The sequence below is a fragment of the Carettochelys insculpta genome, chromosome 20 (assembly GCF_033958435.1).
Source record: "Carettochelys insculpta isolate YL-2023 chromosome 20, ASM3395843v1, whole genome shotgun sequence".
Taxonomy (NCBI): Eukaryota; Metazoa; Chordata; order Testudines; family Carettochelyidae; genus Carettochelys; species Carettochelys insculpta.
The window spans coordinates 6,210,862-6,226,187 of NC_134156.1; the positions used below are offsets into that span (position 1 = coordinate 6,210,862).

Sequence of the window (15,326 nt, forward strand, 5' to 3'; positions counted from 1 at the left end):
CACAACCTTATTTCGAAATAATTGAAACAGAGGATGCCTTATTTTGAAGATAGTAAAGCTCACTGGACGAGGAATAGAACTTACTTTGAAACGGGACATGTAGACAGGGGATAGAGACTATAAGCCATAGTGTATCCAATGGCTCTATTTCAAAATAGCTGAGCGCTCTTTCAAAATGCATTGTGGTTGTAGCTGCGCTATTTTGGAACAAGGCTATTCAGGAATAGCTTATTTCAGGAATAATGCTGCTGTGTAAACCTAGCCTAAGCCTGTCTTTACTGCCGAAAGGTGTGTTTCTAAAGTGAGACAGCTAACCCAGTTTGCTGTAAAATTTTAGCGAAGACAAAACTTTTTGACAGTGAAGACCAAGTGACTTTGTAATTTTGAGGATATTTAATTGTACTTGACAAGATCTGTGGACAAAAATCTAACCTCTAATATAGCCATGGATGAGACTGTTGGTCCAATATCTTTCCTGATATCACAGTCCTCTGGTCAAGTACAGAGTGTGAAATCATTCTCTCACAATTACATTACTCTGGGTTGCCCCTAATAAGCCTTTGGAAAGATGCAGGGCTCTGCCCTGCCCCTCGTCCCACCATGCAGCATAAGAGTGGGGCAGACGCACAGGGTATGGGGCTGGGGCCAGCACCGCCCTCCCCCACCCTGGAACACAGCTACATATGTATGGAGTTACACAGTTCAGTGTTCAAATGAAATTTTCATTTAAGCCAGAGACCACACATTCTTTTGGAGTGTTGTATGCAGGTTTTGGAGCAATATATAAAAAACAGCTAAGCTTGGCGAACTGTAACTCATAACAATTTACTAATCTACCCCACCCAAATGGTACATGAGGAAAGGCTGTATAACTGGGAGTGTTTTGTTCTTAACACTGCATCAACACTTCACAAGTCACTAGGGTTTTGTTGCTTAACAATTGTTTGCCTTGAGGCTCTATTATCAGAATAAGAATTACTCAAATACGTAGGAGAGTCATATTGTTTGTTAGAATGTTTAATAATTTATGGTCGCATAAAAGAGATCTTTCATTCATTAGCATTGACAGCTATCTCCTAGAGAGCATGTTTTATGGCTACTGCTCTCTATGGCTTGTGGTAAGTGTTATTAAAATGGCTTAACCTGACAAAAGAGCTCTTTGTAAATGCATAAGTCTGTATCTTTCGCCACCAGAAACTAGCTCCATAGAAGATCTAACCTCACCCTCTATAAAATCTTGGGCGGGGACCAACATGGCTACCACACTGCACCTCAAGAATACACTCAGCTGAAGTTTGGATCATATTTTGCATACACAAAAGGAAAGAGGGAAACTGGTAAGCTGAGGTTTAAAAGTAACTTATGCCCAGGCTTTAAAGTAGTAATATTAAACAGATTTCAAACTGAGCAACTCTACATAGTTTACTTGCTAGCAAGCAATATTTCAGCTGTGGGCATGTTACAAGGGGAATAATTACAAGGGAGCAAAAGGGAATTCACGGACAGCACCAAGAGTTCAAAATACAGAACTGAAGGTACTTCGCCTCACTCAAGAAAGTTGTCAGATATTCTAGTCTACCAAAGGCCTACAGACATCTGTTTCCTTCTCCATTACTGGTGGGAGTCTATATTTATGCAAGAGGGAAACAGACAAGCCTGCAGATGGGGGTTGGGCAGGGCCAAATGCCCAGAGGCCCAGTGATACAAGAGGTCCCATGGCGCCTGGCCCGTTAAATTGCTGCCAGAGTGCTGTGTGGTGTGCTCATGGAAGTGCTAGGGGAGGGGGAGAAGACAGCACAGCAGTCCAGGTGATTGAGGGCTGGCTGCCCACAGCCCTGCTCCTTCTATCTGAGGCCCCGCCCCTTCCAGGGCACAGACCAGGGCCACCCCCACCTTGCCCAGGGCCTGGCGAAACTATTAGCCCTGCTGGAAATAACACAAAAAACAAACTAGTAACACATCCCAATTTTCCTTTTTTCCTAACACATGTACAACTTACAAGGTTGATGAAAAACACCACATTCACATTTGATACGCTTAAATCTATCTTCTTTCCCTCATGGTCACTCCTAATGGTAGCCTGCTATTACCAGCAGTCTCCTATATTATTTCATATGCTTACAGTAACAGGAAGGGCTAAAGGGAATAGTAACGCATAGCAGGTGAAGGCTAATCAGCACACAAAAGGCTTGCAGTCAGATTACTCTTTCCAAGATCAACAGCTGGGTGGAAACCTTCTCTCAGTTACACGTGGGGTGAGGGACAACTTTTCAACAAAACAGTGCACAGCAGAGGCAAGTTGGGTGGTGTCTTTCTGGAGCTGAGCCCAATTACTTAAGTTCCAGGGACGTGACCATACCCCATTACGCAGAATAAATAAGAAGCCATATTCTTTTAAACAAACCTCTTTTGTGTTTGTAATATCTCAACTTCTATCACTAACTGTTTTCAAACTATCTTGTAATTACGTGCAATTAAGACAGTACCGTTTCCAAGCACTGCCTACACACTCCCTGCACACATCTGGTGGGCATTCAACAAAGTTATGCAATTCTGATTATGAAGTGGCCATCTGTATCTAAAATGTACCTTTGTCATGGTGATGCCAACCTCCTGCATAATAATCTTGCAGTACTTGTGGAGGATTCCAGGTCTCCAGAATATAGTCCACCTGGTGCTGTTTACGCCACGTTAGTGACTGGCAAAGGATCTCTCTGGCTTTGTCAATGTTGAAGTCCCGGGCACGCAAGAATCGTAAAATGTGTTCATCCTTTGGGATCTATTGGAAAATAATTACCGATAAACTCTTGAAACTTTGACATGCAAGAGAGCCAATTTATATTAACTAGAATACAAATACACATATTAGATTGCATTGCTAATTAAAGGAAGACAATTACGAACTTATCAGAATATCACTAAGAGGACAAAAAAGAAAACGAAAGAGTAAAAAAGTGCCCCTTTGGTTTAGCTGCACTGTTACAGAACTTGAATCTCCCCTGGGGAACATGAGTGCATTGTTTGCACAGTCACTGTGCCTTAGTTTCTGAACTAATCTCAGAAGTTATTTATTTCTTGTTCCAAACTTTAAGTAGAACAGGATTTTGCAAGTATTTATTCCAGGATCCTCCCAAGCACGTTGGGGAACAATGAGCAACTTGTTTTTAACGTTACCCAAAAAACAAAAAAATCCCAAAATGATCACACTTCCTTAATTCAACCCTAGCAAATATTTACAAGCGCTAAACATATGTAACACAAAACTAATGTATAAATTTACAGTTAGATCCCTGTTGGTTCTAAAACTATTCTGCAGAATACATTACTGCAGGAAATATAGAAGACACTTGTAAAATTTATTTCATAACTTTTAACCTTATAGAATTTCAATAATGCTTATGCATTCCCTGCCCCCATCTTGAAAGAACTGGATTAAATAACCAATCAGGGAAGTAAGTCTGAGAATTAGACACAGTTACTCCATAAAAACTCCAGACATAATAAATGGAGTCATTCTAATACAAGGCAGACATGTGAAACCGCTTGGCTATCAGTCTCTTGTGCTGGATTATTCACATGCTGTTTAATTCAGTGAAGTCCATCTTGTGTACTTCTCTGAAACCCAAAAAAACTGAAAAGTGGTGACTAGTTTCTTACTTTGCCCTTGTGCGTTTCCTGCAACCACTGTCGAAGTCGGATGAGGCAGCTTTCCTGTAATGGTGTCAAGTCACCCAGATACCGCTTGATGTAGTCTGCGTCAAGTTTGTCTGAAATGGTTATGTGCACATGGTTACAGTAGCTACGAATTGCTAGGTCAATTAACAACTGATCGTGTGTGCCATGGGGTTGACGTTCGCTAAGCTCTCTACTTTCCTTCCCTGGGAATATAAACTATTACTCTCCACGGTTTTCAACATGCTTCTCCCCCCGACTTTTTAATGCTGGGCTTTACTCAAATCACATGGTCAAGTACCAGCAGACTTACATATAGATGTTTAATGGGGTGGGCTCAGAACTGGTTAGCAACAACGCAAGTACTAATGAACCAGAAACTAACGTGAGGGTCTTCAGCAAAGACGCAGAGCTCAGCATGTCTCTATATGCATTTCAAATAACCCAGCTAAAAATAAAAATTCAAACAGTTCACACAAGAGATGCCACATGTACCATCAGGTGTCCCTACTGTGGCGTCGGATGGGCTGCTGGAGGTGTTGAGCACTTCCTTATGGTTTAGTCCCTCCTTTATGGCAGTATCTGGTATATTGATAGCAGGAGAAATTGGTCGTGCAATGTGACATGTGCTGTTCTCGGATTTATATGTAACAGGAGGAGTCCAACGAGGAACAAATGTTATCCCTTCTTCCTCCATCTGCTTCAGGTAATATTCTATGATTTCCTTCCCCTTTGAAATTAAAGCATGTTTTAGACAATAACATTTCCATTTAGATACAAACACAACCTGTTTGGAAATGCAACGAAAGGCAGTCAGGCATCCAAAAAAGCCCAAAGATCTCTTTCAACCTGTATTTCACAATACCCTGTTCTAAAAGTCACACAATTTAATGTTCTGAGCACAATCAGCCTGTGAAGAGGCAGCAGATATATTTAAGGGTTTAAATCTAACTAGTGTCAGGCATCTCTCTCATCATGGTGTGCTTACCTTTTTTATATTGCTGGTGTATTGTTTCATGGCTATCTTTTCCACTGTGCTTTCAAACCCAAAGAAAGACTTTATGTCTAGGCTTGCTGACTGTTCAAAACAGGTCCAGTCTTCATTATCTGGATGGACCTATTGGTGAAGAACAACAGAACCCACATGTTTTGGTTATTCTCTGAATAGTGTACATTTTCCTCATATAAATATGTGGATAGTCAAAGTTCCATATTTTAAGTGCTCATAAAGCATCCTCCAACCAGAATCTGAAACCTTTGGTCACATTTGCAAAATGCACATGAAAGTTTCAAGGTAGTTAATAGCAAAAAGAAAAGATGAACCCTCTATATGGGCTCTACCAAAGCCATTATGCCACATTTTCCCTTTTAACAATAGCAATGATGCATCTGATGAAGTGGGTCTTTGCTCATGAAAGCTTATGTGCCAAGAAATCTGTTGGTCTGTAAAGGTGCCACAGGACTTGTTGTTTTTGTGGATACAGACTAACATGGCTACCCCTCTGATACTAAGAGGAAAAACACTGTGCTCAATTCAGCAGCACAGCCCTGTTGGATTATTTACTGTGAATAATACTGCAACACAATATGCCACTGCCTGCATAGTAAATTGTGCTGCTAATCTTTTCTGGATAAAAGTAGTGTTTGTATTTGGCCCTCCTATGCGAATGCTACAGAAAGGAGTATGACCTCTACTCTGGTACCAGTCTGAATGAGCCAGATTTTACATTGCACAGAATGAATGCCTTCTTCTTCCCTGTTTCAGACTTCAAAGACATGACTGATTTTCTTCTCATATCATAAGCAGCTGAGTGTGCTGGTAACTGCTTCCAGTCCATACTGCCACTTAAGTAAAGGCAGCAGCCTGACGCCTCCACATCTGGAAGAAAACTCTATATGGATTTTCCAGCTTTGGTTCTCCGACCAATGGCACAAAGAGAAGAGAAATCAGAACAAATCTGATTCTTAAGAGTATTATATCATTGGCCCTTCTAACTTTTTCTCCCATGACATACTAGAATTTATTTGTTGTGACTTATATTTATGTATGGGTAATATCTCATATTTGTAAGAGGAAAGGCCTGTTAAGGGTCATCTAATATAACCCTGAAAATTAGGCACAACAAGAAGTCTGATTTTTAGGAGGAGCCAATAAATAATCCATCTTCTGGTTATGAGTGCTGAATGTGAATGCTAGTCAAACCCAAACTGTACAACTGTTATATTCTCTCTGCTACTCACTGTGTAACAGCAGTGCTCATTAATAATTACTCTGTTAGAAAAGGTTTCATTGTAGGCCTCTATGTGCAAAGTCCGGTCTCGTCTGTTCAAGGAGTTCTTCTGGACAAAGTAAACGTAATCTACTCCCGCAATCTGAGAAAGATTACCACAGATTTTGTTAAAGATTCCCATTCCTGTGAGCTGGTAGCAAGAAAATTAAGATAAAAGCATTTAAAATTGTTTAGTTACCTTTTTCAATAATCGTGGTGCATCTATATCCAGTTTACAATGCCTTTCAATCACATGGATAGCTCCATCCTCACTCTTGAATTCATTCACAGTGTCACTAGCTACAAACATTGGGATTAGAGGACATGTAGGAAATCTTCTTTCATATGCCTACAAAGATGCACAGGGGAGGAAAAAAAAACAAAAGCTTAGTCAAGAATGATTCTATGGACTGTACAAATTTTGTCACTCTTGCGCACGTTTTCCTTCTCTGATGATGTGCTCACAAATGCTGGCCAGGCATCATAGCGGTTTTAGTCATTTGGCAGGAAGAGCAGATATCTTGCATCTCCACTTTACCTCTTTTTTTTTTTTTTTTTTTTTGCAATTACTGTATTACTAGAGCTGACACACCAAGAAAGATTGGTTTCCAGACAGCAAATCAGAGTATTTCATATACAGTCCCGTTTGCAATGCATGGTAAATTTTGACCTAAACAGTACACAGGAAGCATTTCTTTATCATCCACTGCCCTCAAAAAATGTGCATTGATCACCTTCCCTTTAACAACAGGAACATCAACTCTTTAAGAGACCCTATTATCACAAGAATAGCTGAACACCTTCCATAACAGCATGTAACTATTTACATACCAAACTCCTGATTTAACTCAGATTATGGTCATGTGCTTCTGATAATCTTGTAAATTTAGGCCGGAAAGGATCTTATTTTACAAAAGTAAATAATATGTCCTGTTGTTTGTATGAAGCTTCTAGGGTCACACTCCCTCTGGAATTTTTAATGATTTTAAAAGTGTATTTCTAAGATAGGGATGTGTGAGGAAAGAATACTATTTTCAGATTGTTGACTTCCATTTCCTGTTTGCTTTTAAAATCAAGTCTAGCTTGTCTTCAGAAATCTTTTCAAGACCCACCTATTTACTAATGCTTCCTTGCTGGAAGGAAACACTAACACAAATAAAGAAAACCTATAAAGAACTTCCTAGGACTAGCTGAAATCTCTACAGGCAACATTTTGTTTATACAGAATACCCTGTTAAGTGTGTAAATGCTATTTGAATAGGCTGAAATGCTCTAATACTGCACTCCTTTCGCTCAGGCCTCAGAGGATAAGATAGGGAGCAGCTGCAGAAAAAAAGGGGACGAAGGAGCGTTTGAAAAGAAATCAGAAAAAATAAAAGAGTAAAAACAAGTAAAATAATTCAAAAACAAACATTTAAGGATTTGCTGAAGATAGGCTTTTAAAAATGAATAGTGTGATAAATTAAGATATTGTGGTCTTGATACCATAAACATTTTAAAATACTACATAAAATCTTTTTGTGATGCATGCAAACAATTGTTAATTTTTTAATGTTTTTATTATGTCTGACTACACTCCAATAGTTACCAGGCTTTCATTGTGTGGCCAGATATTATTTTAAGCCAGAGACTAGAAATAAACTAGTGGTTTAAAGAACTGTATATAAGAGAAGTGACAATAGGGCACACAATAAAAGAACATTAGGGTCAGGACTTTACAACGGTAAGCAGTATAGAAAATTTAAACCTAAGGGAGAACAGACCAGCCATGACACTGTGGTTCTCAACTCAAGGGATGCTTGTGAGCCTATCGGAACAGAGCTGCAGTATGCGTGACATCTTCAGGGCCATGCAGATAGCACACACAGTGTGGATGCAGCCAACAAAACACAGAGCTCTGCATACATGGCTCACAAAAGTAAAGAGGTTAAGAACCATTACTGTGGCATAACAAGTTCTTATTCTCATCTACTTGAGCCTTTTGCACCTTCGTACAGAAGACAGTACATTTTACAGTTCTTAATCTCCTTTCTCTCTCTCTCTCTCTCTCTGATTAATTTCTCACCTCACCCAGAAGACACAACTTTTCTTCCCTTTTGCATTGTGTCTTCAATGCCACAAAATTACAGTATCTGCTTTGATGCTCCGAAGCGTTTACTGAATGGCAAGCAAAGAGATTGGCTGGTGAGTATGTGTTCTACTTCTGCTGAGAATGAAAATTGAACTAACAGACTTTATTCAATATGGAAAGGAACAAAGTAATCAGCTGCCTGGTGCTGGCAAGCTGAGCGCTTACAAGAACAGAACACTCAGGCTTTCGACAGATTAACAGGAACAAAGGATACTTTCTTTTGTGAGGAATGTACTGAGGACTGTTCTCAGTCATTTTACTTTTGATCATTTTCATTCTTTTAAATTACACACAACATATTCCTGTAATACATTGTAATAATACAGCCTTGTTTTAGGAACAATATTTTAATTGGCAAACCACACAAAATAATTAATATTATTCTGATTTAAAGGCACAATAGCAAGACTTAAGGACCTTCAGGTCATCTTTTCTTCTACACTGAAAGCCAGGAAGAACACCACAGCCAGAGACAGAGACCTGCAAATCTGATCAGTCCAGCTAGACAAAAATCAGTATAGGGGTATCAGCATCTAATTGGAAGAAAATTAACTGAAACCTGGAAAGCATCTGTATGCTATAAATCACACCAAATCTAGACAAAGGATCATCAGAACAGTTTAAAAGAGGACACCAAGATTACAGAGCTTGGAAGCCACAAAGAAGGGAGGTTCCATAAAAGGAGAACAGGAGAAAGTAAGTAAAAAAAATGTAGCCTTTTTCTAAAAATCTACCATATTAGGTATAGATTCCCCACCCCACACACACCTCGTGTGTAATTTCAGCCGGTTTGTGCAGATATGCACAAGTGTGCCACCCCCTTTATTATGCTGCCTTTGTTTTCTTTATCAGACTAAAATATAGCTAATAGACAGCACAGTTAAGTTACACCTCTCCGGTAGATAATTCATCTTTACTAATTTAAATTTAAAGTTAGTTGTTGTATACTTTCTGTTCAAAAATTCCCTTTACTGCATACTATCTCAGCAATTCGTTCCTTAAATTCAGTGTTTGTCATAATTTCCTTTACAGAACTAAACCTATTCACTAAGGACTAAATTTAGTTAACTGGAAGGGTTTAATGATACAGACAACTGATCAGAATGATAAAGTTACTTTTTGTCCCATACTAAGTTGTTTTTATATTCTATATACCTATGATATGTGCCCAAAGAGAGCTCCCTCAGGGCTACAATCAATCCATTCAATAACATGAACACTGACACTAAAAATCAACACAGCAGCATTCTGGCTAGAAGACAACCATACACCTATGCGTCCTTCACAAAAGTTAAGTCTGGAATTTTGTTGCTCATTGATTCTGTACTTTACAATTTTCTACTAGCCTCTGGAGAATATTTGTGTATTCTGACAAATTGAGAGTTGGCATTGTGTTGTTGAAACACTTAACAGTATGGTGAAGCAGCTTGAAATTTAATGGGCTTGTTATGGGCTGGCAGGACAATGGATTTTGCTGGATCAGAGAGCTGCTAGACCAAAGAGCTCCAGCTGTGTGGGGTGCAGTGGAGCCCTGGTAGTGGCAGGGAGCCCTGCTAACCGTCTGCTCTGGGGAGCCCCAGAACAGAGAGCCAGATTGAGGAACCACACTGTCGGGAATCCAGGTAGAATTGGGAAGCCCCACTGTGGGGTGCCCAGCCCCAGTCAGGAGACCCACGGTGAGGAGTCAGCTGGAGCTGGACTGTGGCATGGTGTCCTGCTGACAGTCCTGTAGCCACGGGGACCCCTGCCGGGACAGAGAGCCCCACACTAGGGAACCAGCCACAGCCAATGGTGTCCCACCAGCAGCCCCATGGCCATGGGGACCCCAGGACCAGGGAAGCCTCATGGGGCAGCCCTGCGAGAGTGGGGACCCTCTTCAAGCAGCCGGCAGGCCTGACCTCCCTTCATCCATCAAACCCCCTTCCTTAGGGATTACTCAGTTCCTGAGGGTGCTGGACAAGGGAAATACAACCTGTATAATCCTTTGAACTTTCCTAAAGCAAGTTAATGACGAGACAAAATTCTGTAACAAAAATAATTTAGGCCCATGGTACTAAGTTTCCTCTTCCACAAATGTTTCTCTTACTTATTCACATTTATAGTACACTCAAATGGACTACATGAACTTCACCAATATCTTTATTAGTGCTTCCACTCTAAACACACAAACATTTCCCAAACTGCAAGACTTGTTTTAAACATATATATCACTTTTCCCACCCTCATCCCCAAATCCAGGAGAATGATTAAAGAGAAAGAAAAACTTAAGAGGGCATCCATAGCAACAGATAAACTGGGAGATGCTATCATACAAATTCTAAAAATAAATCTCAAAGTGTGTGGCTTCAACTTGAGGACCCGTGATGTGGTTCATTTTTTTTAGCGCTGAAAACCAGATTGGATAATATAGAATTATAGGGCTGGAAGAGGCCTCAGGAAGTCATCGAGCCCAGACTCCTGCCCAAAGCAGGGCCCTAACTAAATCATCCCAGACAGGACTTTGTCAAGCTCGGACTTAAAAACCTCAAGGGATGGAGATTTCACCACCTCCCTAGTAACCCATCCCAGTGCTTCACCACTCTCCTGTTGAAATAGATTTTCCCCAGTATCAAACCTAGACTTCTCCCACCACAGTTCGAGACCACTGCTCCTCATTCTATCGTCTGTCATTACTGAGACCAGCATCTCTCTATTCTCTTCTGCTGACTAAACAAGCCTAAATCCTTCAATCTCTCTTCACAGGTCATGTGCTCTAGCCCCCTAATAATTTTTGTTGCTTCTGTTGGACCCTCTCCAATGCATCCACATCCTTTTTATACTGGGGGCCCCAGAACTGGACGCAGTATTCCAGATGTGGCCTCCCCAGTGCTGAATAGAGGAGAATAATCACTTCAGATCTGCTGGAAATGCTCCTCCTAATGCATCCTAATATCCCATTAGCCTTGTTGGCTACAAGGGCACGCTGTATACTCATATCAAGTTTCTCATTCACTGTAATCCCCAGGTCCTTTTCTGCCAAACTACTGCTCAGCCCGTCGGTCCCCAGCCTGTAACAATGTTTGGGATTCTTCTGCTCCAAGCACAGGACTCTGCACTTGTTCTTGTTGAATCTCAGATTTCTTTTGGCCCAGTCTTTCAATTTGTCTAGGTCACTCTGGACCTTATACCTTCCCTCCAATTCATCTACCTTTCCCCCTAGCTTAGGGTGATCCACAAACTTGCTGAGGTTGCAATCCATCCCCTCATCGAGGTCATTAAAGATGTTAAACAAAACCGGGCTGGGAACCATCCTCAGGGCACTGTGCTTGAAACCGACCACCAAGCAGACAACGAGCCGTTGATCGCTACACATTCAGCCCAACAATCTAGCCAGCTATCGATCTAACTTACAGTCCATTTATCCAATCTATATGTCCTTAACTTGCTGGCTGGAATTATGTGGGAGGCCATATCAAGATGATCATATATTAAATGAATGCTCTAAAAAATCTTAACAGAATTAGTCATTTGCTGAGTCCAACATGAAAATGGCACAGCCACAGATAAATTAAATTTGCTCTCATATAATTCTCCTAATCATTTTCCTACAATCCATGTTATATAAGCACTTCCATCAGCGGGCATTCATGTAATTTATGTGCTTACAGGAAGCCTGTGAAAAAAGTCTGAAAGGAAGGTTCTTACATTGTACTCATCACCATGGTAGCCGAAGGCTCTGAATGCTACTGCAGCATCTGTGTGAAAGTGAAACTGAGAAATTGACTGTTTTCTTAGACTACATTTAGTTCAGAGAGAACTTAGAAGTAAAACACTCAGACTCCTCAGAAGGGGAGAAAAACCTACAACTGCCATAGGAGAAGTATTATGAGAAGACCACCATAAAGGAATATTCAAGATAAAATTGAAGCTGGACTTGCAACACAGGACCACCACTTGCAAGCATAGATCTACAATTTGAGAGGAGGGATACCTCAGTGATTTGAGGACTGGCCTGCTAAACCCAGGGTTGTGAATTCAGTCCCTAAGGGGGCCCATTTAGGGATCTGGGGCAAATAGATTAAAAAGAATTGTCAGGGATGGTGCTGGCTCCTGCTGTGAGTGCAGGGGCCTGCACTTGATAATCTTCAAGGTCCATTCGAGTTCTATGAGATAGGTATATCTCCATACACACACATATACATAAATATTGCATAAACAAAACTATTCACCACGTACGCTTACTCTCTCTTCCCATGCAATCTGTGAAGCATCTGAAGTGCTAGCATTTTCCCAGGAACCCAAAGATTCACAACCCGGCAGGACACTGTGGTATCCTGACAGACTGCATTCCACCATAGTCTGATATTGGCTACAGCCCTTTTTCTCCTTTTTACTCTTCAAATACTAACCACAGAGCTACAGATGAAGCTAAGAAAAATATGACTGCCCTATGACAGACAAGCCAGAATGTTCTAGGCTCTCAGCATCCACCTTACCAGTAAATACCTTAAAAAAAAAAAAAAAAAAAAGAAAAAAAAAGACTTTTTTCAGATTAACCTGCATAACAGAACAAATTACTTATCCTCCTTTACATGTATGTGTTCATACTCATTCTCTTCTCTGGCAAGACAGGCTGATCCTCTCTAGTATGGCACTCTGAGGACCTGATCCATTCTGGATGAGAGGACAATGTTGTCTAGCAGCATTACCACCGCTTCCACTGCTTACGGGGCTCTCAGAAGACATTTAGGCGTAAATTACAGATCTACAACAGCATAGAACATTAAGAGCCAGGACTGGTGGCTGTAAAGAAACTTTATGTGACCACGGGACACTAGGCCACACCCATGACAAGCAGTCATGCAGCTAGCTAAAATAATGCAGGATTACAGACGTTGCCAGGTGAGTGTTCTGAACTAGAGAGTTTCAACTTGTATTGAAACCAGCTGCCATACTTAAGTGAAGAACCAGAGGTGTCAATATTACAATATTGTAAGACTATATAATTTTCATATTCATAACAAGCTGTTTGGTGGGATGATGTGAGAAGGGTAGGGAAGAGATGACAGGCAAAAGACATATTCCAATATACAGTAACTCCTCACTTAACATTGTCCCCATTAATGTTGTTTTATTATTATGTTGCTTATCTATTAGAGCACATGCTCATTTAAAGTTGTACAATGCTCCCTTATAACATTGTTTGCCTCCTGCTTTGTCCACTACTTGCAGGGTTACCTGGTAAAGCAGCCAGCCCTCATGGAGACTTGGAACCAGATGGAGGAGGGAACTGCCTCTCCCAACAGCTCCCCTAAATTCCCTGTAACGTTTGGTATGTGTCTGAGCAACCGTCAGCAGGAGTTCTGCTACCACCTTCCCCCATTACCATGCTGCTCTTTGCCCTCTTGATCAGTAGAAGGGTGACTGCACAGCGGTTGCTTCCATTTAATAGGTCTAATTGCTGTTTCTCTCCATATCGCCTTCTTGAAATTTCTTATTTAAATGAAATAATCCACTTTAATGACACTGAAGGGAATAAATACTATCTGACTGTGGCTAAATGCCCCTTGTGCATATGCCCTGTTGGGGCGGGGAAGCTTGCATGTTCTTATCATCCCAGGATAATGGCAACAGGAGTTTAGTGCTCTTGGTAGGTTCAACCAAGCCAGAAAGGTCAAGGGGGAAGGAGTTAGAGCAAGCATGCACACCAGTCCTCCAGGATTGGGGGTTTGGCTCTAGGCTGACAACCCTGATCTAGAAAAAGCCCTTTGTTATGGAAACAGCAACAAAGAATTCCTCCTCAACTGTGTGCGACTGCCTTCCTGAGTCACTTACAGTGACTTGTATGGCTGCTAGTGGTGAAAGCAGGAATGAAGCAACTGACCTGAAGATGGAAGTCCTGAGCTCCAAGACCAAGACCAGAATTGGGTTCTGGAATGTATGTTAAGGAACAGAGAAATGTTTGCTGGAATGGAAACCAGTCAGTCAACAGCAGACTCATAAGAACCAGGATGAAACAAGGAAGCTCCATCACAAAAGGCTGCTTTGCATTGGATGCCTAAAGGGAAGTGGAAATGAGGCTGACCCAAGACAACATGGCGCCGGACCATCAAAATAGAAATGAAGAGCATGAATCACATTTGGGGCACTATCGAGAGTCTGTCTAGTGACAGAAATGGAGGACGTTCATTGCTGCCCTACACACCAGGGCAACGATGATGATGACAATGACGACTGTGGCTAAGAACCAGGAATCTTCTGCCCTCGAGAGAGAGAGAACACTCTGGTGAGAAACACTTCGGGAAGCTGGGTCAAAGACGAAGGCTTTGATCTGCCCCAAGCAGCATCACAGCAAGATGACATGGAATGACTACTCGGATTTAGAGGTGCCATGTGCCAGCATATTGTGAAGTGGTGTTTCACTGGTATTTCATATAAAACACTGGATTCGACCAATCCTTTTGGGCTGATTTTCTTACTAGAGAGAGGAAAGAAATGTTGACTTATTTTTGGCTTACAAAAGAAATATTTCAAGCCTTCTGCTGCTGCACATTTTTGCCAAAGAAATTTTCTCTGACTGAATGAGGTCAAAATAAGTAGGAACAGAAATTGAATCTAAATTACACCTCCCATTTGGAGGTCAGTATTTGGAGCAGAAAACAGTCAACAGATTTGCAGCTGAAAATCACAGATCACCAAGTAAGCAGCTGTCAAAAGGTATCAGAGGGTAAGCTGTGTTAGTCTGTATCCACAAAAACAATGAGGAATCCTGTGATATCTTCAAGGCTAAGCGACATAAGTTGGACATAAGTTTTCATGGGCAAAAAACCATGCATGTCAAACCTATAAGATGTAAGTAATGGCCAAAACAGTACTGAAACATTAAATTTAAAAAGGGAAGCCATAAGTGTCTTCACAAATTCTGTTTACAAGATAGATAAACTTCAAGGAGCCTTCTTCAATGATCTATCAGAAGAAGAGGACAGTGAACACCTTTACTGAAATCACAATATGAAATATAACATGTGAAAATACATCCTTTAAATGTGCTCCTTCTTACACATTTGCCACAGTAGAAAGTTTCACTTCTAGTCACCAACTCCAATCTATTAGAAATGCTGCACAGCTGTGGGAAGGGAGGGAGAAGGCTCCAACCGTGGGGCTGCAAGATCTCCTCGCCTCCCCGCCACAGCTAGGGACCCCGCGGCTGGCTTTGCTAGATGGGCGCTGCCCAGCTGGCTTCCAAATGCAGGGTCTCCCCACCTCTCCCCTTC

The 15,326-nt window shown here is 41.2% G+C and overlaps 1 protein-coding gene across 3 annotated transcripts in view; it reads right to left on the reverse strand.

Annotated features, from left to right (window-relative positions):
* SEC14L1 (SEC14 like lipid binding 1) overlaps positions 1–15,326 on the reverse strand; it is a 48,341-nt gene that overhangs the window by 12,791 nt on the left and 20,224 nt on the right. For all 3 annotated transcript variants that reach the window (XM_075014571.1, XM_075014572.1, XM_075014573.1), the window contains exons 3-8: positions 6,142–6,291; positions 5,914–6,045; positions 4,661–4,789; positions 4,168–4,402; positions 3,658–3,767; positions 2,590–2,779 (exon numbers count right to left, since the gene is read on the reverse strand). In XM_075014571.1, the coding sequence (XP_074870672.1) occupies positions 2,590–2,779; positions 3,658–3,767; positions 4,168–4,402; positions 4,661–4,789; positions 5,914–6,045; positions 6,142–6,291 (946 nt within the window). The remainder of the gene's footprint in view (positions 1–2,589; positions 2,780–3,657; positions 3,768–4,167; positions 4,403–4,660; positions 4,790–5,913; positions 6,046–6,141; positions 6,292–15,326) is intronic.